The 25513-nt window shown below is 42.8% G+C and overlaps 3 protein-coding genes across 4 annotated transcripts; 2 read left to right on the forward strand and 1 right to left on the reverse strand.

Annotated features, from left to right (window-relative positions):
- Positions 1-2543: 2543 nt before the first annotated feature.
- On the reverse strand, positions 2544-10398 carry mis18a (MIS18 kinetochore protein A). The gene is made up of 5 exons (XM_030746563.1): positions 10049-10398; positions 8339-8405; positions 6756-6878; positions 6024-6126; positions 2544-3290 (listed from the first exon to the last, which is right to left on the reverse strand). The coding sequence occupies exons 1-5, from the start codon at positions 10287-10289 to the stop codon at positions 3210-3212; spliced, it is 615 nt and encodes a 204-aa protein (XP_030602423.1). The 5' UTR covers positions 10290-10398; the 3' UTR covers positions 2544-3209.
- Positions 10365-17470, forward strand: haus1 (HAUS augmin-like complex, subunit 1). The gene is made up of 10 exons (XM_030746562.1): positions 10365-10451; positions 13161-13244; positions 13328-13502; positions 14957-15092; positions 15208-15342; positions 15459-15582; positions 16752-16817; positions 16925-16996; positions 17237-17284; positions 17359-17470. The coding sequence occupies exons 1-10, from the start codon at positions 10380-10382 to the stop codon at positions 17401-17403; spliced, it is 957 nt and encodes a 318-aa protein (XP_030602422.1). The 5' UTR covers positions 10365-10379; the 3' UTR covers positions 17404-17470.
- A 1588-nt stretch (positions 17471-19058) lies between these two features.
- On the forward strand, positions 19059-23954 carry eva1c (eva-1 homolog C (C. elegans)). Of its 2 annotated transcripts, none has more exons than XM_030746898.1 (8): positions 19059-19567; positions 20417-20616; positions 20902-21025; positions 21207-21359; positions 21959-22102; positions 22676-22753; positions 22836-22940; positions 23019-23954. In XM_030746898.1, the coding sequence occupies exons 1-8, from the start codon at positions 19444-19446 to the stop codon at positions 23396-23398; spliced, it is 1308 nt and encodes a 435-aa protein (XP_030602758.1). In that variant the 5' UTR covers positions 19059-19443; the 3' UTR covers positions 23399-23954. The 2 variants fall into 2 exon arrangements, with proteins under 2 accessions (XP_030602758.1, XP_030602759.1); XM_030746899.1 differs by having other exon boundaries at positions 22848-22940.
- Positions 23955-25513: the final 1559 nt, after the last annotated feature.

Consider the following 25513-nt stretch of genomic DNA (forward strand, 5'->3'; position numbering starts at 1 on the left):
CACAAAGACGCAGGAGGAAATAAACAAGCAGATGTTTCTAATGAAGTAGGAGGCTTTGTGTGAGCACTCAGAGGGGATTGGGGTTATTCCGTCAGACGAGTCACCGACTGGCCGGTTATATTGTTCCATCTCAGACACAGAGGAAGGTCATTAACGATACGAGAAGGCAGCAGTTTTCCAGAGATGATGCATTAGCTCAACAAAACTGGCTTAAGTTTAACAGCGATTTAATTGATTCCTACACTTGATTGATTTGGGAACCTCCCAGATGAAGGGGTTTATTAACTGACCTGCCATCCATCCAGTAAAGATGACAATTGACTGTTTTGGTGACTTTAGATGTAAAAAGGATATTTTGATCAAGCATACTGACGGTCAGTCAGCTATGTTAAAAAAAGCAGTGGCAATCAGCCAAGCCAGTGGGGCTTTCAGAAATGTGTTAAGTAGATAATTTATTCCTATTTTTCTCCATTCAGAAATAAAGAATATTTGTAAAAAAAAATAATGCTTTCATGATATTAACCTAACAGCTGCGTGAATAAATAAACACATATTAACAAATAATATTTATAAGGCACTTGCTGTTAGGAGCCACAGTGAACATGCACAGTCCTGTGGAAAATGAAGGGTTAAACCAGAAACTGGTCAAAAAACCCAGCTCTGAGCAACTGGTGGGGTGTGGCCCCTTTGTTGGGAGGAAAACCAAATACCATGATAGGAAAGCAGAAAATGGGGATTAAATAAAGTCCTCTATTGCTGAGGAAAAAGAACATTTTAGCACTGAAATAATATTTTAATATTTTCTTTAACAAAACCTTAGACACATGCATCTCACTGCCACTTTCACTCACTCCTCGTGTCATTACAGCACCAAATTAAAAGAAGCATCACCGTTAAGGCTCTCGAAACCAATAAAACAGAAACATTTGCCTTCTCAAGATAATCCTTTTCTATCCACGAGAAAACAAACAAACATATTTTCAAAGTTGGCACACAGGTGGCACTCCTTGAGATATTTTTTCCTCTCCAAAAACAAGATCAGAAATTCAATCAAAGAGCAGAGCACAGCCAATGGGCTTGCAGAGTCTGTGGCAATAACAGCATCAGCCTGAGCAGCCATTGGCTCCCTGTTTCACACAGGAAAGACTGCAATTGGCTGCTACCCTGCCGAGGCTTCATTGCCTCCATGGCAACATTGCTTCCTTATTGCTTAGGGAAGGTGAAAACAAGGGAAAGAGGGGAGGCGACTTTCACTCAGACGCTACCTCTGCATTATTCATCCTTTGTCCCCGAGTGCTTGTAGAATGAGAGGTACTGACAGACGTGTGTTTCTATGTTGGTCTGGGTTTGGGTGGTAATGATTGGTTCAGACACAAGAGGTGAACGGGGTGAAATCGGTGCAATAATTGCGCTCAGCGGTGCAACACATCCAGCAACACCGTGTCTATATATAAAACAGCCAAATGAGTTCAGAGGCAATCCAGCAAGCCAGTCACTGAGATGCTGACTTTAAACAGAGGTAACAGCCTTTAAGCTTTATTTCTTTGAATGGAAAAAACAAAAACTGGGATATATATTCCAAAATGAGCCTGCTACCCGGTGTAACGGGATGCAACAGCGCACATCTGGACTGGTCGGCTGGCTTGCATCATCCACATCAGGATGCAAACAGGCGCTTCGTCCATAAGCGAGAGCTGGATGAAGACAGCACCTCCGCTGCGACCACCACTACCAGAAACAACAAAAACCATGCGGTTTGTTTGTTGTTGTTTTGACTTTTTTCCCCCCAACAGTTGAGGGTGGGGAGAATTAGAGGGAGGGGGAGGGAGAAAGAGAGCCGAGGGTGGAGTTAGAGAGACAGAAAAACATCACACCGAGATTAGGGTTGTGAGTGTGTGTGTGTGTGTGGGGGGGGTCTCATTCACGACTCCTCCCTTGTGTGTGGCTGAGCACGAGCGGGGGGCTAACGTCTGTTGACAGGCATGCTGGCCAGCGAGCTGGCTGGCTGTTCCTCTGGCAGTGAACACGATGACGTGATGGCAACAGGCAGTCAGCATAGCACGTGCTCTCAGTTGCCATCGCAACCTGCCCTTGGATACAGCGTGCTGGTTGGCCGTTTCTCACTGTTGTTGTTGTGTGAGGCTGATGAAACCTCGTGGGTGAGGGAGGGCAAGCGGTACGGCGTGGTGCTGCTTTTGGTAGAAAGTGTTGCTAGGCACATTAGAGGTCAGCTAGTAAACAAACACTTTTTAATGCTCTAATATTTAATTGACCCACTGACCCCCGTCCCTCGACCTCCCAATCCTGAAGACCATAAACTGGCTGTTTTCACTCTTAAATCCAAGAAATACGTCTAATTAAACACAAAGCAGGATAAGCCACTGATCCCCCACAATTTAAGTGCAAAGGAAACATTTAAAAAGATTATCCCGACAGTTTAAAGTTGCCTCACTTGGTTTAAACTGCAGTATACAACTGACAATGCTGAAATACGTGTTAAACTTCAGTGCTTTATTACACAGAAATTCCAAAGACGACTTTGAGAACAAAATAAACAAACCAACCATGAGTCAATGCACAGAAAAACAGATGCTAATTTCCACCAATTTTGAAAAATTTTGGCATTATTTGAACAACAAAAAAGAAGCAAAATATTTAAGTGAAGTTCTGACTGAAAGAATTATCCCTATCTGTCATGGAATCAATTGTACTGAAAGAGAAAAACATCATACAATTTCTTCCAATATTCTTTAATTCTTCCTACGACAAGGCGATTGAAAACATTTATCCAAATCTGGCTTCAACACTCCGCACTTGTGGAAAAGAACAAAGAAAAAGCGTGTGTGGCCTCAAGTCGAGTGGCCAGATCAATACAGCATTGTGCTGAGTGTGCAGCCTGTTTGATAAAATCCTGAACAAATAAACATTCTGCTCATAGCGCGCATTCATACTGCACTAAGACCTACAGGGAAGACAGTGCCACGAGCGGCAAGAGCCGAGCTGGCAACATGATTGATCACAAGCACAGGCGGGCTTTGTTTCACTACTGGTAATCAGGACAAAGCAGAGTGGAAGCTTTGTCCTGTGTGTGTTTAGGTGTTTGAGTACGAGGTGCAGCTAGGACAGCACGCGCAACTCGAGGAATGTGTCAGAGATAAAAACATTAATATGAAGGTACAGCCGAGTGGTGTGGATGTTAAACATCGCTGTCAGGCGTCATCGCATCCCTCCTGAAGGCCAATCTCAATCTCCTCCAGCCTGCGTGCCATGGACACGACCAGCATTTTCATCTAAAAAAGAGGGGGGGGGGGGTTCATGGAAAGAGAAAAAGGGGCAGTTTACAAATTGTGCCGTGCTTTGGGCAAACACAAAAAGGCAGGTAAATGAGTACAGAGTGAGGATGGAGGGATTCAGAGCAGGGAAGAAACCAAGGGGAACGTGGACAGGTGGGAAATGAAGGGAGCAGCAGGAAGCAGTGAGGAGGAGGAGTAAAGATAATTGGTACAGGGAGACAGTGCGGAAGAATGAGGGAACCCAGAGAGGAAGTCGTCAGGGGTGGATGGGTATGAGGGGGCAGAGGGAGAGTGGGAGGGGTGGGGGGTGGGCAGGTCATTGAGGGTAGAAGATTAAAAACCCAAACAAGTGTCTACAAGTCAGACAGACAGACGGAGGGACAGGGAAGCAGACAGACAGAATACATTAACGATGGCATCAGGAGCCGAGAGCATCATCAGATAGCTGAGAACAAAGGCTAACACACTGCAGGCATGAAGAGCACCTGTGTTTACCAAAACTCCTGTATGCTTTTTTTTTTTTAAACAAAATCTTGCAAAGAGAAATACAAACCATCTTCTACCTTCTTCTCTTCAATTAACAAAATGGCTGAATGTAACTTTTTTTTTTTTTTCTTTAAATCTCATAGTAATCGAGAACCAGTTACAGATGAGAACAGCGCCAAATTGTTTATTCCGTGCCGTAAAACTCACCCGATTTTATCAGCGCAGGCATGTTTTTATGTTTTTCTAACAGTTTGCAAAACAGCAAGTCAAGCTCTCTGAAGCACGGCGCTTTTGCAAACACGCAAAGGTTTGTTTCTACATGTTTGGGTTTTTGTTGATGTGGAAGGCTGAGGGATGCCCCCCACAGCAACGTGATCGGGAATGGATAAAGATGGGGCTCTAGCAGGAGAGTCAATACCAGCATCAGTACAAAGAAAATCTGAGCAATACCAATTTCTAATCGGACACTTACTTACTTCCCAGATTAATCAGTTAATTCTGATTTAGATTTTTTTTTTAATTAATAAAAACATAAACACCAACCAAAATGCAGTCAACAGTCTAAAAAAAATATCACTTTTCAAAATCAAAAACTTCAAAATCTGCCTGAAGGTCGCTGCTACCCAAACCAATAAAAGGTTTAACTTTATACCTGCATGAGTATTAGATCTAAAAAAAAAAAAAGCTGTTAGAGTACACTTAAAAGTGGAAGTGTTAGTTTAAATTTTGTTTTTAAAAGTATAATATCCTGATGGTTTTGCCTGCAGACGAGTAATAACAGAGAGCTCTGATGTTCATTTCTGATCTAATCAAAAACCTTTATAATCTTGTTACAATGCAACAATAGCTAACAAGACATGCTGGCTAAGAACCACCAGAAATTAATACAACTTTTGTGTACCCATAGTCTGATTAATCTCTATCTTATTTAGCGAGGCACTAAACAGTCACAAGCAAGATGAATTTAAGCACTAATCCACATATTAACCAAAGACAGTATAAGGTAAGTATTTTCATTTCATTATACACTGTCCTTAGGCGGCCCTTAGTCTGCGTCACACACAGTGTAGTAATATTATTACAGCAGTGACACAAGTTTAATTTAATGAGGTGAGGGGGTTTTTCATGCAATTCTTTTGGTGGATCACAAATGTGGAAAAAGAGAGAAGGGAATCACATGGAAAACATTTGAGTCACAGAAAGAAAACTGACAAAGCACACCTAGAAGTCTTCCTAGGTACTTAACACATACACTCATGCTGCTCATGCCTTGTTTTTCTACCCTCAAAGCCAGCATAACCTGTTTAAAATATTCTGCTGCACGGATAACTGCTCAAAATATAATGGTTCACAAGAAAATTCAGACTGCTGCCAAGTGAAAGCAAGATACCATGCACGCATCAGGCTCTCCTGACAAACCACTCCATAATCAAAACATGTTTTTCTCCAGCAAAGATTCCTGAGCACGGCCCGTTTCACATCTATTGTCCCTGGTGCAAGTGGGAGGGCTGGCAGGTACTCCTGCACGGTATCGCCCCCTACTGGCCAATTAGTGCCTTTGTGGATATTTTAAACAAAGGGTGATTTAGATCAACTTTGAGGAGTCGCTGCACTATTCTCACAAAAAATTTGACTAGAATTCCTTAGAAGTGATTGATCATAATGAGATGACACTAAATCAGATAAGGAAATTAAAATTTAAATATTAAATTACTACAATCAGAAGATCTGGCTGTCAACACTGAACCCTAAAGATAATATATTATCATTCTTATTTAAGTGAAAATGGTTTAAAAAAAGAAAAGTGTTTGCAAGAGATGCGACGGACAGATGAGGTAATGTCTGATATTAGTGTCTGCCTGCCCATTACCACACAAAGGATTTCCCAGAAGTAAGCTGATGTCACCGTTACTACAACCTATGCATTGCAAATCAATGAAAGCGGTGCTTGTGGGTAATGAGAAAGAACTATCAGCAAGACAGGTCAACAAAGAAAAAACTGCTAAAACCTGGCATACAGTTTAGAGCTGATGACCAGATTTTTTTTTTTTTTTAAGTATAAATACTTTTTTGTACAACAACAATACAATATTAAGGACTAACATCAACCTGTGTTTGGTGACACAAACACTTTACAGTGAGCTTAAGGGCAGAAAATCTACTCAATAAGCCAAACATTTTGTTTTCCCAAAGCAGGACGACATCACAGAAGGCGGACAAAGAGAAGCAGCAGCAATAATTTACCTCGGTCAGCTGTTTTTCAACAGTGCCTCTGTACTCCAGCGTTACTGGCTGCTCTGTGGGGCCCTCTGCTGCCAACATCTGGCAGGCAGAGCCAAGCATGTAACTGAAAAAGATTTACAGTCATTAAAGTTATAAAAGAAGTATTCATACCATGAACATTAGTACAATTAAAGGAATTACATACAATATACAGCTTATCACAGTGTTTGTCTGCTAGTTCTAAACTGACTGATTTCAGCTTCAGAATACAGTTTATATCATATCATCTCATCTATTTGATATTAAAAACATCACAGCTTTTGTCTCTAAATTTTTAATGTCCTTTAACAAATCGATAGTGTGTACACTGAAAGATTTAATTAGTTAAGTCTTAAATTGTGTTAAGGCAGGGCCCTTTTCAAGTAACATGGAGAGGTTTTAGGTTTGGGACAAAAAAAAAAAAAAAGACTACAGTCACTTTATTAGGTACACACTGCTAATACCAGAGTGGATCTTTTTTTTTTGCCTTCAGAGCTGCCTTAATCATTTGAGGCACAAACTCAACAAGGTGCTGGAAACACTCCTCAGACATTTTGGTCCATATTGACATGATAGCATTACACAGTTGTTGCACATCCGTGATGCAAATCTCCCATTCCACCACATAACATAGCTACTCCACTGGATTGAGATCTGGTACACCACAAGTTTGTCAAAAAACAAAAAAAAACAAATGCAAACTCATGCACGCACCTCTCAATGTCAGCTACACTGAAACAGAAGGTAAACCTCTTGTCATCCAGGTTCTCAGGGGTAGATGTGAAAACCATGCCAAGCACAGAACAGCAGCCTCGACAGATGAGATCCACAACCAAACTGTAGTGAAAAATTAAAGAAAAAAGTCATTCAGACAGAGAGACCGATTTACTCCAACAAGGACACACATATGACAAAATGCCAGCAGAATGGCTTAACCTGGTCCTGCCTCAGTGCACGCTGTGGAATCAGGAATGTACATTTGGTACTTGTGCACTAAAACTGTAATTACACTTTAAAGGTAGCAGCGTGTCAGATTCCACTGCAGCTATCTGACAACTATCCTCACTTTGGACTTTAAAATTTTTACATTCATGGTCCTAGAGTCTGTGGAAGAGTGGAGAGTGCCAAAACTACAACCAAATAGGTTGATGACTATGTTATTATTGTGCTTGATGGGCCAGCTAACTCCCCTGATCTGTTTATCAAGAGGAAGGTGAGAAACACCCAAAGATACAGATCAGCTGAAGGCCGCTGTTAAAGCAACCTGGTCTTCAAGAACATCTTAGCAGTGCAACAAGATGGTTACCTCCATGCCATGCTGCAATGACGCAGTAACTCGTGGTAAAGGAGCTCCAACCAAGTACTCCTGCCTGCAGCATTATGTATTATAACTCCGACAGGTAATGTTATAACAAGTGAGCATGTTTTTGCTATTACTTATACATTTTTACCCAAGTTAAATTTAAATTTATAACTTTTAATTGCAGGTTTACAAGGTTCATGTAGAGAACTGTTGTATTGCAGTATAGTGCAGCAGATAACTTAAAAAACAAAAGTGCCAAAATTTGCACTTTTGCCTCTTTGGAGTCATTAATTTGAAAGATTAAGGTCCTGGGTTTGAATCCAGGCCGAGTCCTTTCTGCGTGGAGTTTGTATGTTATCCCCATGTTTGCATGGGATTTCAAGGGGTACTCCAGTTTCCTCCCACAGTCCAAAGACATGGACTTAGATACGTTGGTGATTCTAAATTGCCCATATGTGTGAATGTGAGTGTGAATGGTTGTCTGTCTCTCTGTGCAAGCCTTGTGACAGGCTGACAACCTGTACAGGGTTTACCCTGCCTCTTGCCCTATGACAACTGGGATAGGCTCCAGCCCCCCCATCCCACCTCCCTGAAAAGGATAAGCGGAAGAGAATGGATGGAAAATGGATAGCTATGTTATAAAGGTTTTACTATATTTGTGACTATGAGTAAGTTGAATTTATCACTTAAAAACTTCTTCAGAGCTTCTTTGTTTTAAGTAAATCATGAGATAATTGAGAAGACAAATGTTGTCCCAGTGGGCCGACAGTAATTGCAGCTGCACAGTCCTGTGGAGATGGAGGGATTACCCTTGTACCCTTTAATAGCACTGTGATATATACAGTTAGGTTCAGACATTCACCCAGTTACAATTTATTCATGTTTCAATGAATTTCATGTAAATTACCTGCAATGTTATCTGCAGCACTAGAATTGGGACTGTGGTTTGAGTAAAAGATCTGACTACATGATTCACTGCTGGGCATCATCTTACCAGAGAGATTTTTTGCTTGCTTCATACAGTCGATTCTTCTTTCCAATCACGACATTGTCGGTGACCCCTAGGATCAAAACATCACAAACAGGTCAGGCGAATACAACTTCTAAGGTTATAAATTCACACCCTCTACAACTGCACTTAAATGCACCAGTCCACCAGTCTTTTCATTCATTTGTAATAAGATTCAACTTTTAAACTGTTACTTCCACAAAGAGGTGACATCCATCCATCCATTCACATCCGCTTATCCTGTTCAGGGTCATGGGGGGGGCTGGAGCCTATCCCAGCTGTCACAGGGCGAGAGGCAGGGTACACCCTGTACAGGTCGCCAGCCTATCGCAGGGCCAACACAGAAAGACAGACAACCATCCACACTCACATTCGCTCTCATTCACACCTATGGGCAATTTAGAGTGGCCAATTAACCTAACTCCAGAGGTGGCATCTTTACTGAAATTGCCTCCATCCTAAAAACTCAGTTGGGCCTAATTGTATTGGCTGGGACATAGCCGGCTGAGGCTTAAGTAGAATAAGCAGCTGCTGAGGGCCCCCACCCAACCCGCCCAATATTGTATCCATCATGATGTTAAAACTGTGACGTTTTGGGCCAGAGTCTGAAGAAGGGCACTCTGGCCCGCAACGTCACAGTTTTAACGTCATGATGGATTAAAAGTTTTCCAAGGAGCTCTTTGGTGTGCGGACCTCCTCTTTTTTGTTTATAGAACCCTGGTAAAGCCTGCTCCATTTAGGGGTCACCACTGTGGATCATCTGCCTCCATCTCACCCCATCCCTAGCATCCTCCCCTGTCACATCAACCCTCTGCATGTCCTCCTTCACTACATCCATGAATCTTTGTTGAGGTTTTCCTCCTTTCCACATGCCTGGCAGCGCCATTTTCAGCATATTTTGTCCAGTATATCCACAATCCCTCCTCTGCACATGTCCACACAATCTCTGCTTTGCCTCTCTAACTTTGTCGCCGAAGTGCTCAACCTGAGCTGTCTCTGGTTTCCTTATTTCTAATCCTGTTCATTCTGGTCACATCTTCAATTCTGCCACCTCCAGCTCAGCCTCCTGCCTTTTTGTCAGTTATTGAAAGATACATTAGCGTTTAATATGACATGTGATGGGTAGTTTTTTTTTCCATCTCTACAAGTGAAGAACACCTTTCTCAGTGAAGTTTGTATTTAAATTATTTATTGAGTTTTCCAATTTAAGATTTCCTTTAATATTTTTTAGGTTTACATTTGCAATTTATGTATTGCAAATGTATTGCAAATGTTGCCAGTTGCCATGCCTTAGGCTTCTTTTCAAAATGTGGGGAATTTTTCTTTTTGCCTACCGGAAACTACAGGGGATACACATTTTATCAGGCTGTTTCTCCGTCTGCCGAAATCTGTGCCCCCTGCTATAATGCACACTTATTGTCCTACCTCATAAAAAATGTGTATCCCCTGTAGTTTTTGGTAGGCAAAAAGAATAATCGTCAAAATTCCCCACATTTTGGAAGTAAGCGTAAAGCATGGCAAGTGGCTCCGCCTCCTCGTCCTCCTCCTCTGCGCGCTCTCCAGGGCGGGGATACAATTTATGTCGGGGATAACTACTTTGGCACAACACCGGCTCTGGGCTGGGACACTGAAAGAAAGAAAAAAAAAAAACCCCACACACACACAACAAGAAAACAATCTCAAGCCCAAACTTACGTTTCAGTCTGACTTGGTTTAGATCGTCATCAATTGCATCCCAGGACAATGAATCTCCGACAGGCAGCTTGCACTTAGCGCAGATGAAGACCATGGGTCCTTCACTGCTGTCCTCTTCCTCCTCCTCGGTAGGGCCGAACAGCTTTTCTTCGACGATGGTGGAGTCCAAGTAGGACACATCAAACGTGGAATTATTTACACTTTTCACAAAGGACTTTAGCGACCGTTTACTCGTCGTCATTTCTACTCGGTTTTCCCAAACAAGCTATTTTGAATTTCGGCGGGTTGTTGACGGTGAAGTGAAGCTCCGAGATGTAGCCGACGATGCGAAATGTCAACCTCTGTGTACTTCCGCTTTCGTCCTTCTTCTTCTTCTTTGGTGTTTAATGGCAGCTGGTATCCGGTAAGGTGGATTACTTCCTCCTGCAGGATACTCCAGTCCTACAGCATCCTTAACCAGTCACTCAGCCGCTAGATCTTCTTACTCAGTCCAATCTTTTTGAGATAGTTAAATATTTCTGCCCTTCCTATGTTACTATCTGAACACTGCAGCGTACTCCCCACATTATGTACTCGACCCAGTCTCCATAATTTCTGCAACATTTCCCCCTTCTCTAGAAAACTTCCTACATGACAGAAGAAAATGCTGTACTGTCTCAGCCTTATAACACTGATCACAGAAACCAGATGGATGTTTCCCTATTTTGAATAAAGTACTGTTGAGGTTACTGTGCCCTCTCTGGATTCTACTCATCATAACTTGATCTTATCTACAGATCCCTGTGTGTCGATATTGAATCAATTGTACTTTGTACTGAATACAAATACCTTGTTATGCTGTTGTCCCAGATAAGTTGCCATTGTCTGTTTATCCGTCTCCATACAGTGCTTTTCCCTCCTGATTTTGATAATTTTGTATTCAACCCGAGCTTTCCTGACTGCAGTTTTTGCCAGCTTGTCCGTTCTCTCATTGCCCAAAATCCCTACATGTGCCAGAACCCACAATAGTACTATTTCCTTCCCATGTTTTGCCAGGTGACTGTACGTTTGCAATATTTCTTGTAGTAATACTGATAAGGGCTGATACTGAATAACTACATATCAGTATACTGTTCCCACCTGCCTCTGCGCTCCATTCTAATTACATTTTTACTGCAAACAGTTCCAGCACATAAATGCTCAGATGGTTAGGTGTTCTCCTATAGAAAGATGGTTAGGGTGCTTAGGTGTTCTCCTATAGAAAGATGGTTAGGGTGCTTAGGTGTTCTCCTATAGAAAGATGGTTAGGGTGCTTAGGTGTTCTCCTATAGAAACCTATTTTCTCACTCGATAATGCCACTGAGCTTGAAAAAAAGCAACTGGGCTTCTTTAAGTTTCTTGAAGACATTTCATCTCCCATCAAAAAGGCTTCTTCAGTTCTCAAACCAAAAGGTGGAGAGACCCAGGTATTTAAACCGCCGGGGGGGTTGTCCCCTGGAGGTGGTCGTGAGCCACTATTGTTCATGTGCATAATCACATGCGCCAAGGTGTGAAAGAAGGCGTGGGTCATTACAATCAGTGGTTTAAGGTGAAACCAATTTGGGACTTCACCCCACTCTATCAAGTGACCTATTGTGGTCACCCGAAGAAAGGTGTGAATGGGGGTTGGGGCACCTGGGGAGGGAGCTCAAGACAGCAATGTAGGCTGGGGAAAGTTGGTGACGTAATCCACCTCCTCTGTTCAGCAATGGCTGTTCACCGTAGACACAGATGGCTTCTTTACCTCCTTTTTCAAATTAGCTGTCGTCCTGGTCCTGAGTGTCCTGGTTCCTGAGTGTCCTCCTTTAGATACAGATGTACAGCTGAGTCTTGTCCTGTCAAGGTGGCACTTCTATGTTGTTCCATGCATCTTTACGTGTGTGTTCCTTTTGTTTCCTATCTGCCTCAGAGGGAACGTTTTCTGCCTGGTGTTGCAGGGTCCTGATCACCCCAAGTTTGTGTTCCAGTGGGTAGTGGGAGTCAAAGAGTAGGTACTGGTCTCTGTGTATGGGCTTCAAGTAAACTTTAATGTTGATGCTTCCATATTCCTCAATAAGCACCGCACAGTCCAGGAATGGTAACCTATTTTTCCTGGTATCCTCCCTGGTAAATCTTATGTATTTATCCACTGAGTTGATGTGGCATGTAAAGGCTTCTACTTCTTGGGTTTTGATTTTGACCTAGGTGTCATCCGCATATCTGTACCAGTGGCTAGGTGCCATCCCTTTGAAGGAGCTAAGAGCTTTACTTTCCACTTCTTCCATGTAAAGGTTGGCTACAATGGTAGACACTGGGAATCCCATGGTACATCCATGCTTCTGTCCATAGAAACCATTGTTGTATTTGAAATATGTTGTGTGGCGTTTTCAATGTGATGGGGGTTTGCGAGTAAGTGCACAAATTGAAACACTGAAAAGAAATAAAATTATTATTCCGATCACTGCCTATCAAAGTTGTTTTGTATTATGCATTAGTTTTTTATCTTATCTTTACTTTACACAGTGAGATTGTTTGTTTCAGATCGTTTTTAGAAACAAGACAGAATACTTGTGTGTGAACGAGAGGGAGAGAAGCTGCAAGGAGCAGAGGTAGTGAAGATGGACTAGTTTAAATACCTGGGCTCAACCATCCAAAAGCAACAGACAGCGCACAAGAGAGGTGAAAGAAGAAGAAGAAGAAGAAAACCGTATGAGATTGTGGTAGTTTTAAATTGTTTGAGTGTTTCTGTTCAAACTATAATTTTTATTTTATTTCAGTAAAAATTTTTCCCCACCGAGTTTTAGCTCTCCGTTTAGTTTTAGTTAACTTTAACATAAGTCCACAAGTCTTGTCGGCTCAGTCTGTGGCGTAAACGGGGGTGAATTATTTTAATTTTACATTTAGCTTTGTTAGCCCAAAGAAACGTGAACCGGAAACACTTTGTTGAAAATTTTTTTAATATGATTTTTTTTTAAATTTTATTTAGCTTATCAACTGTGTTGATTGCGTGCGTTTACCTTCTGGTTAATTTGTATTATATATATTATTTTTCCAGATGTCGCGTTTGTTAGCTAACGTGGCTTTGTGCCCTGCGTTCTCATTTGCTGATAACCAGGAAGTTAATTCAAATGATTCGCGGAGCGCGAAAACGTTTGTTGTTGCTGGCCGTTCAGTCGTCATGTGTGAAAAAATTAAGAAGGTATTTTTCTTTGTTCCTGTAACATAACTTGCTGCTGTTGCTGCTCTTTGTTGATACGCTCCTGTTTGATGTGGTATCCTCAGGTGAACAGCTGGCTCGGCGCGGTGTTTGGTGAGCAGGCGGTGCCGCAGTTTGAAGTTAACACACGGACAGTGGACATCCTGCACTGGCTCGCAGAGTCCAGCGAAGCCCGCTGCAGCGACACAGCTCTCCTCATAGAGGACCTCACACAGAAAGCTGCAGAGTATCAGGCTGAAGGTGAGTAGCCCACAGGCAGCAGAGGTATTATACAGAGCTAATTTAATCTGAAATAAATACATAAATGGAATAATTATGATGTGACTGCCCACCAGCCAGGTACACTTTCACTCAGTTTGAAGGCACTTACCACACAGGCACAGCAGCAAATAAGGAAACACCTGATCATCACAGTATAACAAAAAGTCAGTTAAACCAATGTGAATGTGACAGCAGGTGCTCTGGAGAGACAACAACAATCCCAAAAAGGGAATAGTTTTCCAGGTGGTTGCCACAAGATCATTGCTCTCTCCTTATCCCTGCTGACTGATTTTTCTCTAGTTTTACTTTTGGCTAGTGTCGTTGTCACTGCTGGTAGCCTGAAGAGGGTAGCTGCAGTTTATTCTGGTTGCAGAGGTAGTCCAGCTTCACCATGGCACATTGGTATTGCTTGCTGTGTCTCCCAGCACTGTCTCAAGAGTGTGGAGAAGATATCAGGAGACACAAGTAGAGCAGGACAGGGCCGTAGAAGGACATCAACCCAGCAGCAGGACCTGTGTCTGCTCCTTTGTGCAAGGAGAAACAGAAGGAGCACTGCCAGAGCGTTACAAGATGATCTCCACTGGTCTGCTCGTGTGCATGTTTATGACAAAACGAGACACAGACCCATTCTCTTCACAGATGATACTGCAGGCAGCATAACGTTCGCCATGCCAAACTCTTTCAGGCCCGTCACATGTGCTTAGTGTGAGTCTGTTTTTGGAACTGATTGGTTGACTTGCCCGTGCTTTTATGTGATGGATGAGAATCTAAATATCCAAAGTGCCTAAAACCTTTGCAATGTAATGTATAGAGCATGATTGTGAATACCTGCACACACCAGCTGCATGCATGGTATATTCACATAATACTTAATATACAGAAACACATATGTCTCAGGCTAAACTAATGAACACATACTGACACTGCAATAATGCAAAGCATGGATAGATTTTTACAGCAAAGATAATAAAACCATTTAACTGTTCACCTTTGTGTTCTATTTATATGTTCACTTGATCCCTTGTCTTTTTTTAATTTCTGGAAAAATGGTCAAATTCTAGATCTCTCTGCGGGTGCCTGGGTGGATTAGTGGTGAAGCGGTGCAGGCTTGAGTCCTGGCCTGTCGCCAGTTTGCCCATGTGTCCTCCCCCGTGTCTTCTCCTATTTCCTGTCTCTCTACTGTGGATAAACGCTGCTGTGGCCAAAAATGAATAAAATAAATTCTAAATCTCTGTAGCTTGCACAATCAGTAAACTAGTATTCATCCTATGATACATATTGGCCAGAAATCATAAACACGATCCAAATTGTTACAAACCCTTATTAGTTAGTCTTTATTAATATTGATTTACTTTTCTGTATGCTGTTTATGTAAGATGGATTTGTTCATCATTAACTTCCACCGTAAAGTTTTCAATGTTTTCTCCACTTAGGTGCTCATCTCCAGGATGTTCTTCTACAAAGTGTTGGCCTGTCCTTTGCCAGTTTGTCAAAGCCAGCTGCTGACTACTTCTCTGCTTTAGTTGAGAATGCTATGGTGCTTGGAGTGAGAGACACGTCATTGGGCAGGTATGTTTTCTTCTGAGTCGTTTCTCCAATTTCAGTGAAGACGGTCAGTTAACAAACAAAAAAAAAAAAGTGGAGGGGAGATGACATGACTTGTGTCTTGTCATCTTGTGTGCAGCTTTATGCCAGCAGTTAACAACCTTACTAATGAACTTTTGGAAGCAGAGAAATCAAACAGAAGACTTGAGAGAGAACTCCGGGCCCTCAGAAAGAGACTTGGGGCGACTCTTGTGCTGCGGGGAAGTTTACAAGAGTAGGTACACCGAGGACGACTTTGGCATGTTCATATACGGCTGATTTGTAACATACTGTATATGTGCACTGGCCAAAGTCCAGCAAAAACAGAAATTTTTTGCTCTTACTTGTCAGGGATATCAACAAAACTGTCAAAACTCAGGCAGTGGAGAGCGCTAAAGCTGAAGAGAGGCTGCTCAACATGGATTTTGTGACGGCAAAGGCTAACGAGCTCAGTAACAGACGGGAGCGGTCAGAGGTATGTTGGAGGGTTTTTTATGTTATCGGCACAGTGCAAGTTCTTAGGCTGTATAATATGTACGCTCACTGGCCACTTCATTAGGTACACCTTGCTAGTACTGGGTTGGGCCCCCTTTTTCCTTCAGAGCTGATTTAATTCTTTGTGGCATTTAACAAGGTGCTGGAAACATTCCTCAGAGATTTTGGTCCATATTGACACAGCAGTGTAGTGCTTTACACATTTTCTTGGCAAGCAAAAGGTCGCTGGTTTGATTCTATCTGAAGACGCGAATCTCTTCTGGTGTGCATCAAGAAGGGCATCCAGCATCAAACTGCCAAAACACAAGATTACCCACTGTGTCAACCCCTTGTAACAAGGGAGCAGCCGAAAGTAGCTTTGTTGACTTGAGCGCATGACTTGCTGCGGATTTGTCATCTGCACAGCCACGATGCAAATCTCCTATTCTTCAGCATGACCACGAGTTCACTGAACCAGTTTGAAGTGATCTGAGCTTTGTGACGTGCTGCGCTATCCTGCTGGAAGCATCCATCAGAAGATGGGTACACTGAGGTTGTAACATGGTCAGCAAAAATACTCAGGTAGGCTGTGGCAGTCAGATGATGCTAAGCTGGTACTAAGGAGCCCAAAGTGTGCCAGGAGAACATTCCCCACACTATTACAACACCACTAGCAGCCTGAACTGTTGATAGGAGGCAAAATGGATCCATGCTTTCATGTTTACGCTAAATTCTGACCCTGCCAGAAATTGAGACTCACCTGGTGTGGACTTCTGCTGCTGTAGCCCATCTGCTTCAAGGTTCAGTGCATTATATATTCAGAGATGCTCTTCTGCATGCCTTGGTTGTAACGAGTGATTATTTGAGTTACTTCCTATCAGCTCAAAGGAGTCTGGCCATTCTCCAGACTGCTTCAAGAAGAAATCTGTTGGCAGTGGGACAGTGTTACCTCAAAAAAAGGGGATAAAGGTTTCTAAAAATATAGGCCAAAGTTTCTTTTTTTGTGTTATGTGACAGTGTTGGCCCAGATATGATGTGTGCATCATGTTACTGTCTGTAGTTGAGAGAACATAGTTGCTTCTGTAGAACAGGCCCAGGTTCTTGTCATTGTTAGGAGGGACCAGATATTCTAAAGATGACTGGTTTTATTCTGCTGTTTCCGTCCTGCAGGCTCAGCTTGTCTCCAGGAACATGGACAAGTCTATCACCCACCAGGCTCTTGTGCAGCTCTCTGAGGTATTTCAGCTTTTCCACATGCGCCCCATTCATTGCCATGGAAATGAAAATGTAATACCGTCTGCTTTCAGGGTCTGAAATGTGTCGTCTTATTTTTCTCTCTACAGGAAGTCACGGCGCTGAAAAAAGAAATAATCCCCTTGAAAAAGAAACTGGAGCCTTACATGGACCTGAGCCCAGTATGTTTGTTTTCACTTTGTTACTGACTTTGAAAGAGTTCATGACCAACAGGCAAAAGTACTTCCACTTTATCTGGTTTTATCCTTTCTGATAAGGCTTTTGTGTGTACAGCTGGCTTCATTAAAACTAACTTGAGGTAAAGGGTTGAACCGTGTTCAGACATGCGTAAACAAACGTCCTGAATTTGACTTTATGATTGTTAAATTTAGTTTTTTGTTTGTTTTTTTTTTTCTGAACAGAGCCCATCTTTGGCTCAAGTGAAAATAGAAGAGGCAAAAAGAGAACTGGTAAGCATCTTAACAGCTGTCTCAATAAAGGATGAGATGTGGTGGCTCATTTGATCCTTTTTTTCTGTTTTCAGGCTACACTTGATTCCCAGCTCGAGATGAAGGTGGATTTTAAATGAAGATTTGTCTAATGTTACGGTCGTGTTTTAAGCTGTCTGTGAAAAATAATAAAAGTAGTCACTTTAATGTCTTGATGGGATGTCTAGTAACGTGCTTTGACAGCCACCTTCTGGCACTAAAGACCATCTAAAACATGCGGTATTTGGGGAATTTACTTTTTATGCAACCCAACAGATGTGTGCAGACAAGAGTCTCCTTGTGCTGTGATAAAGTAAGAGTGCTTAGAACGCTGCTTAGAGGCACATTTCTGATAACTTCCTGCTTGAGAGCTTAATTATTATGTGCTTTTATCTTTATTTCACAGTTACCTATCAGATGTCTAAGATTATGAGAATGCATTTTAGTAGTTCCCACTAACACTCATTGCCACTGTGAGCTCCGCAAACTAAGAAAGAACAATTAGGGGGGAAAAAATGTTGGTGACGATCTTCCTTTGGTTTGGTTTTCTCTTCCTGTTTGTTACAAACATCAGTAACACTAATCAAGCATGTTGCCCTTATTTTCTGGTCTGCAATCTAATCGAGGGGTTGTGTTTCCCCTCTGAGCTAATACATGTTGTGAGAGATAGATGGCCAAATAAAGGAGGTGGGACCCACTTGGAAGAGCTTTCCTTTTGACCACTTTTAGTGTGTGTTGTCTATGTCATTACTGGTATGTCTACTATAGATTGCTGACATAGCTTTGTCTGAAACCAAAAACAAAAAAAAAAAGAATTGCATCATCACCACATTTCAGAAGCCTTTTCACCGTACTTCAAAACACGAATCTCACATTTGGCCACGTGCCTCTGTTAATATATTGTCTGGCCTACATGGCTAAATTGTGCCTTAAAAACAAAGTGCAGGAAATCTTTTGGGATAGCACACTTCCACAGACTTTGGAGGGATAGCTGCACATGAAAGCCACTTTGGAGCCACTCCCTGGGCGCCTAAAGCCAAAGTAAAGAGAATGCATCAAACTTGCCCAGTTTATATGCAAAACACCCCACCCCATAGTTCCTCCTCCCCTTGTGGGTCTCATTTATGTGGAGCTGAGCATGGAGACCCCAACTGTCTGTCAGTTTGACTGTTGTAGGTCTGCTTTGCGGTCTGACAGGGAGACTGGTTACCATGGAGTGGGTCATGGATGTGGGCTGGGGAGCACTTTACCCAGTAGGCCCCCAGCTTCCCTGAAAGGCACCATGGTTAGAGTGTCAACAGATTATTAGATGAAACAGAATCAAAATGTCACTCGCTTAAAACTTAAAAGATTTGGCACTTAGAGGAGTAAACCTTTGGCAATATGCTGTGATAGTGTTTCTCTTGCTTTTATAATATAATGTTATCTGTTGCTTTTGCTTTGCATAGGTGTCCCAAATCTGGAAAATAATTGCAAAGAAACCAAAAATAATATTGTCAAAATATTATAACGTGAAAAATAAACCGGTGCGTTTAAGAGTAGCAGAGAAAAGCAGAAATGGGAAGAAATGAGAGACAGAGAGGAAGTGAACTGAATAAATCACTTTGCCAAAATCCAAAAAGTAAACATGTGCCTCGTGAAAGGGGGGGGGGGGGGCTAGTGCGTCATACCAGTAAGTGTGTCGCCTCTTTTCCCTTTAAAATAGTTTCATGCGCCACGCCCACATCACGATTCCCGCTCAGCTGTTCCTGTGAATCGCCTTCAGTTTCCACATGGATCCATTCACGGATCTGCGGGGCTGAACGTTTCGGAAGTCGGTGTGGGAGACTCAGCGCTCACCTCGCCTGTCAGATCTGAACCACTTGTTGCGCAGCTGCTATTTCTAACCCTCTGTGGTCCATTGCTGCTGCGGCACACAACGGCTGCTCGCACCCGACTGCAAGTAGCCGCTTTTTTGCGCGTGTGTGTGTGTTGTAGGTGAAGACGGATGAAGAGGTGACTTGATCTCAACAAAGGTGCGATCAAGAGATGAGGCTCAGTATCGCGGCCTCGTTGAAAGCCTTCACCTTCTCGTGTGGGTTCTCGTGAAGTCTTGGAAGTCCTGCAGGGGGTTTCTTTAGTCCCAGTCTTTAATATGATCAATGAGACACAGGATGCGAGTCATGAGCTGGACGCGTTGTCGCGGACTGGACTGGAGCCACAGCCTCTTCTGTCTGACTTTACTGCTGTGGACCAGAAGCATGAGTGGACTGGCTGACTTTTCAAGTAAGATGATGATGATGGTAATGTGGGGATAGCAGGGGGAGGTGGTGCAGACCACAGCAAGGATTTTGTCCCAAGAACATTAAGTATTGCTGTTAGAGCAGATTGGGTATGAGCAATACTGTTATAGCTGGTATAATAATAGCTGCTAGTGGGGGTTGGGGGTTAAACCTTCTGTTTGCCAGTTTTATATATGGTGTTATAAATAATGTGGCTGTCTCCCCCTCATGGCCTGTGTTCATGAAACACCATTAAAACCTGTATGGGATGGTGTAACACATCTTATTCTTAGGATGGCTGACAAAACACTGTTGTTGGTGAGTAGTGTCTATCTTAACACAGTGTAGTCCAAGGCTAGTGATCCTCAGCGTTTCTTCTGGTACTCTGAGGGTAGTCTGAAGTGCCTTCTCAGTGTTACATTTATATATTTATTTCTTTTTAAACCTACTGTACTCGTCTCTTAAGCTAAAGTTCCTGGAATCGGCAGTAATCTACACACCATACAACAAAGGGTGGTTACACTAGTTGAATGCCAGTTAGGTGAATATGCCACCTTGGAAAGAGGACAGGTAGTGAGGCAATGCTGCAGTGATTTTTAAAGCAACTTGAGACACCTGCCAGAGCACCAGAGAGGCCACACAACCTGCTCTGCTGCTGCTTGTACAGTAGATCCAAGAAAGAAAGTGACTTATTGCAACTATTAAATGACTGCAGTTAAGTTTTTTTTTTTCTTTTTTCATTAACTGCTACAATTTAGTGGAAATACAACAAGTAAGATGAGCATCAGGTGTAAAATTAGTGAAATCTCCCTTTATTGTATCTGCATACACTCTCATCCATTTTCTTTTACAGACTACCTGTCCAGGATCATTACCAGCCACTCTGCACACGCGTGCGATGGACAGCCCCTGCGGCTCCACTGTCCACGTCACTCCACCATCTCCATCCAGTCTGCCTTCTATGGGAGCGGCGAGGTGCAGCTTTGCAGAGCAGATCCAGACCCTCTGCTCAGGGCCCACAATCACAGCTGTTCAGCTTTCACAGCTCTACAGGTGCATTTTATGTTTGGGTCATAGAGCTGTGTTTCACTCTCACCGGGTCAGCTGTTACTAAGCGGTTGTTCATCACTTTTACTTGGAGTGGCTTCGTCTCCTTATGTTTGCTCTAGTTCTGTAACAAATATGCCGCCCTTTAATTAGCTGGCTGGTGAATGCAGTCTTAACATCATTACGTCAACCAGTCGGTGCATCTGTTCAGTTCTTTTTTGCATCTGATTTGGTTGCTCTTTCCTCGCTGTGGAGGGTATTTGCTGACTGTCGCCCGTTTTTGTTGTGCAGAAGCTGTTGTCGGAGTGTCAGAGCCACAGAGACTGCCAGCTGCCTGTCAATCACCTGCTGTTTGGGAAGGACCCCTGCCCTGGCACTACCAAATACCTCCATGTGGACTACAAGTGTAAACCTAGTGAGTTCATCAGGTCAAATCTTATTAATGTTTCAGTATGAGTTTCTCTAACACATTCTTGAGAGAATAGCTACACAGCCACACATAAAAAATCCTTCCCACACCCAATTCCAACGCGTCTGTTTCCCACCACCATCAGACCCTCCTCCAAGTCGTCGTTACTATTTTTTCTCTCACTCAGCTGAACACAGAAGACACGTGGTGTGTGAAGGAGAGACCATGGTCCTGCGCTGTAAGCCCCCCAGGGTGCTGAACATCTATGCAGCTGCCTACGGGAGGAGGCTGGATCAGACTGACACCTGTCCCTCACACCTGACAAGACCACCCCCGTTTGGTGAGTTTTTAACACACATTCCAGGAATAAAATAAAAATGCATGAACAGTTAAAGAGGACAGTTTTACATTTAAAAAGCAGGAGTAGAGTACACTGCTGTGACAGCTTAAAGGAGCAACATATGGCTTCTTAATATAATTAAATCAATAATTTTATAATCTCGTAAAATCCACGTTGCACCAGATCTCCACTGCCCCTCCAGCGGGTTGTGGGTCCACTGGAGGGCTGGCCCATGTGGCTCATTTGGGCAGAGCGAGCCCCTCCCTTGTGCCTGGCTCCAGGGTGGGGCCCCAGTACTGGGCGAGCTAACTTAGCCTATGATTTTATTTTTCATCATAGGAGTCTTTTGAATCGCACTTAGCCTGGGGCCTCATCTGTGTCTATAGCTCTTGGGATCACTAGGGAGTACAAACCCATGATAAGGTGGCAATTCATGTTGGGGGGGGGGGGGGGTGCAAGATTATAAAATGTATTATTTTATTGCTGATGCCCCTGCAACTCAGACCAGGTTAAGCAGCAGAAATTTATTCTGGTCAAACTACAACTAAACAAAGTTTCTTACTCAGTAACCCATTCTGTAAGTTACTCTTTCCCTACAGAGTGTCTGAACCATGAGGCTGTACACTTGGTGTCCAAGTCCTGCTACAGCAAACAGAACTGCGCTGTTCTCGTCAGCAACCAGACCTTTAGGGACCCGTGCTTTCCAGGAACCAGGAAGTACCTCAGTGTGATCTATTCTTGTGGTAGGACACTTTCTGCTTCCTCATTAGAGAGAGGTTTAGGAGTAGGAGTAGGAGTTGGGGTTATTCTTTTATGGCCTCATTCATTATGCGACAGCTCCTTCAGTGAACATTTCTCACTTCCTACTATGGATTCTTATCAGCTGATTCCAGCCATCAGCTGCTCTTATCCCATCACACCCAAAAGCACAGCAGCAGGGGAATAATAGACTGTGAGCACTGATTTGCGAGTTGGAGTTGACATCCTGGTAAACTTCCTGCGAATGGCACAAATGCCAGCGAGGTCATTCAGCAACATTTGTTCGTGTGTCATAATTTGGAGTTGAGACTTTATCCTGGTGTAGAAAGAATGCTTTTGACTGGATATGTTGACTCCATCTGGAGCAAAACAATGTGTGTTAACCTTGAAGGTTGCTTATTAATACAATAGCGCAGAAAGTATTTCTGATATGAGTGTGTAATTCCATTGTTGGCTCAGTTTGGATGTGGGAAGTAGCTTGTGGAAAACTCTTTGCTGAGCTACTGAGTCATTTTGTTCACAGCGATACAAAGACTCTTCTGTCCTTTTCCCAATAGTACCGCAGACTTTACTAAGGGAGGCAGACCCAAACATAGTAAGCTACACCTCATCTCCTAGTGTGGATACAGAAAAAGGTATAACAACATCATGCCCTATGAAGCAGTTCCCGCATTTTACGGTCTTTTCTTCACATCGTACTTGTAATCTTCACAAAAGCTTCTGCCGCAGATCTAGAGGAGCCTTTTCCTAAAGGGTCAAGAAGGCCGGACAACTCAGGAGCAATGATGAGCAACTCCCTCCTGACATATGCCTACATTAAAGGTATGCACATGCACACACTCATTAATTCAATTTCATATGCATGCTTTATTGGAACTCCTCCCTTCATTTCCTACACAGAGCACCCTGAAATGGCAGCTCTGCTGTTTACCTCCAGCGTGTGCGTTGGTCTCCTGTTCACCCTGCTGGCTGTATCTGTTCGAGTGACCTGCAGGGCGCGCTGGTTCAGAAATCACAGACTCGCACCCAAGTCTGGAAGCCAGACTCTTAACTGTCAGGACGAGGATGATGAGGATGATGACGACACGGATGAAGAAGATGATGACCACGGGGGAACAGGGAGATCTTTGCTCTCAGCCGCAGAAAGGAAGGGAGTGTATGGCTGGGAGGAAGTGACTTATGTGAGCGAGGCGGCCGAACGGGCGGAGAGAATCGAGCGCAGAGAGATGATCATGCAGGAGATCTGGATGAACGCCTATCTGAATGGCACCTCGTGCTAAATAACTCATGGCCTGTAGATGCTATTCAGCATCAGGAGTTTTTTTTCCAGCAGGTCTACTGATCAACACTGCAAGAAGCTTCTTTTTTTTTTTTTCACATTTGTCGTGTTTTGCCATTTTTGCGTACAGTTTGTGAAGAATGTCATTTCTGGGTAAAAAAAAACAAAGCTCCATGATCATCGAGGTTTTATGCTGCAAAAGGAGACTCGTGTTTGTCTTTTTTTCATTAGTGTTGTATTTTTTCAGACTCTCCACCAAATGGGGCTCAAGGTTTCAGGCTGAAAGATTATTTACTGTTGCAAAAAGGGTGAACTAAGGGATCAGAAGTCATAAACCTGCCCTTTCATTCAAATATATTGAATGAAGGGGCATTTTATAAATTTGATGGGGTCCACATGATTAGTACTGGGTCGGTCCCCCTTTTTGCATTTACAGCTGCCTTAATTCTTCATGACATAGATTGAACAAGTTGCTGGAAACATTCCTCAGAGATTTTGGTTCATATTGATATGATAGCATCACAGTTGCTGCAGATTTGTGAATGTGAACCTCCCGTTTCACCACATCCCAAAGGTGCTCTATTGGATTGAGATCTGGTGACTTTAGAGGCCATTTCAGTGCAGTGAACTCAGTTTGAGATTATTTGAACTTTGTGACATGATGTGTTATCCTGCTGCCATCAGAAGATGGGTACACTGTGGTCATAAATGAATGGACATGGTCAGCAACAATACACAGGAAGGCTGTGGTGTGTAAATGATGCTCAGTTGCTACTAAGGGGGGCAAAAGTGTGCTAAGAAAATATTTCCCACACATTACACTACCACTACCAGTCTGAACTGTTGATACAAGGGAGGATGGATCCATGCTTTGATTATCTTTATGCCAAATTCTGACCTTCAATCCAGACGTCACAGCAGACTCATCAGACCAGGTAGTGCTTTTCCAGTCTTTACTGTCTGATTCTGGTGAGCCTGTGTGAGCTGTAGCCTCAGTCTTTTGTTGCTGTAGTGCATCTGCTTCAAGTGTTGTACATTCAAAGATCCTTATATGAGCTACTGCTGACCTCCTATCAGTTGGAAGCAGTCTGGCTATTCTTCTCTGACCTCTGGCATCAAAAAGGCATTTTCACCCATCATGTTTTTTTGTTTGTTTGTTTTTTCGGCCCATTCTCTGTAAACCTTAGAGATGGTTGTGCAAGTATCAACCCAGTAAACCAGCACTTTCTGAAATACTTGTCTGGCACCAAAAACCATACCATGTCACATACCAGTTTGAACTTCAGCAGGTCATCTTGATCACATGTACCTGCCTAAATTCAGTGATTGATGTAAAATTAGACCATGAGGAAATGTTCAAGTTCCCAGTCAATAGTGGGCTGTTTAGCTGCGCTGAGGACTGAATGCTATTCGGCTCATATTACGCCACTAGATTTACTGGTTCATTACCTGCTGCCGTGTGATTGACTGATTAGATATTTGCATTAATCAGCACTTGAACAGGTGTAACTAATCAGGTGGCCAGTGGGTGTATTACTGTACTGATTCATCATCAAGCAGTCTTGCAGCAGCTGTGTCTATGATATAAACCAAAAAACATGTCAGGAAGCAGGTCCTGTAATCTAAAGGGATTATTAAAAATTATAAAGGCATATAAGGGCCATTTGATGTGTTACAAAAAAGAAGCTGAAAGAGGGTGATAATATTCCAGGGAAAAATTCAGAATAGCAAAGATTTAAATTTCAGGTATTCTACGATACTGAAGTGATAACTTAGTGGGAAAAAAAAAAGCATTTAGATTAAAAGCCATACATTTACAATAAAAAGGAAACGCCACATCACTTCAATTTGCAAGGTTAGATCAACCTCATCACACAACAGAAGCCACCTGTATCACAAAGGATACGTGTACATGTATTAGTGAGGCAGTGCAAAAGAAAGATATCAGGTTTTTTTTTCTTTTGGCAGTTTAATCAAAGTCTGCATGCTGCTGATAGTGTGGTGATTATTTGAAACTACAAGTATTTCCTTATTGCATCTTATGTGTTACTCAATTGTGTCATCCACTGCAGGCCTAATACACAGACAGTGACAGCACCTCTGGTGATGAGATTGA

This window comes from Archocentrus centrarchus, chromosome 14 (assembly GCF_007364275.1).
Source record: "Archocentrus centrarchus isolate MPI-CPG fArcCen1 chromosome 14, fArcCen1, whole genome shotgun sequence".
Taxonomy (NCBI): domain Eukaryota; kingdom Metazoa; phylum Chordata; class Actinopteri; order Cichliformes; family Cichlidae; genus Archocentrus; species Archocentrus centrarchus.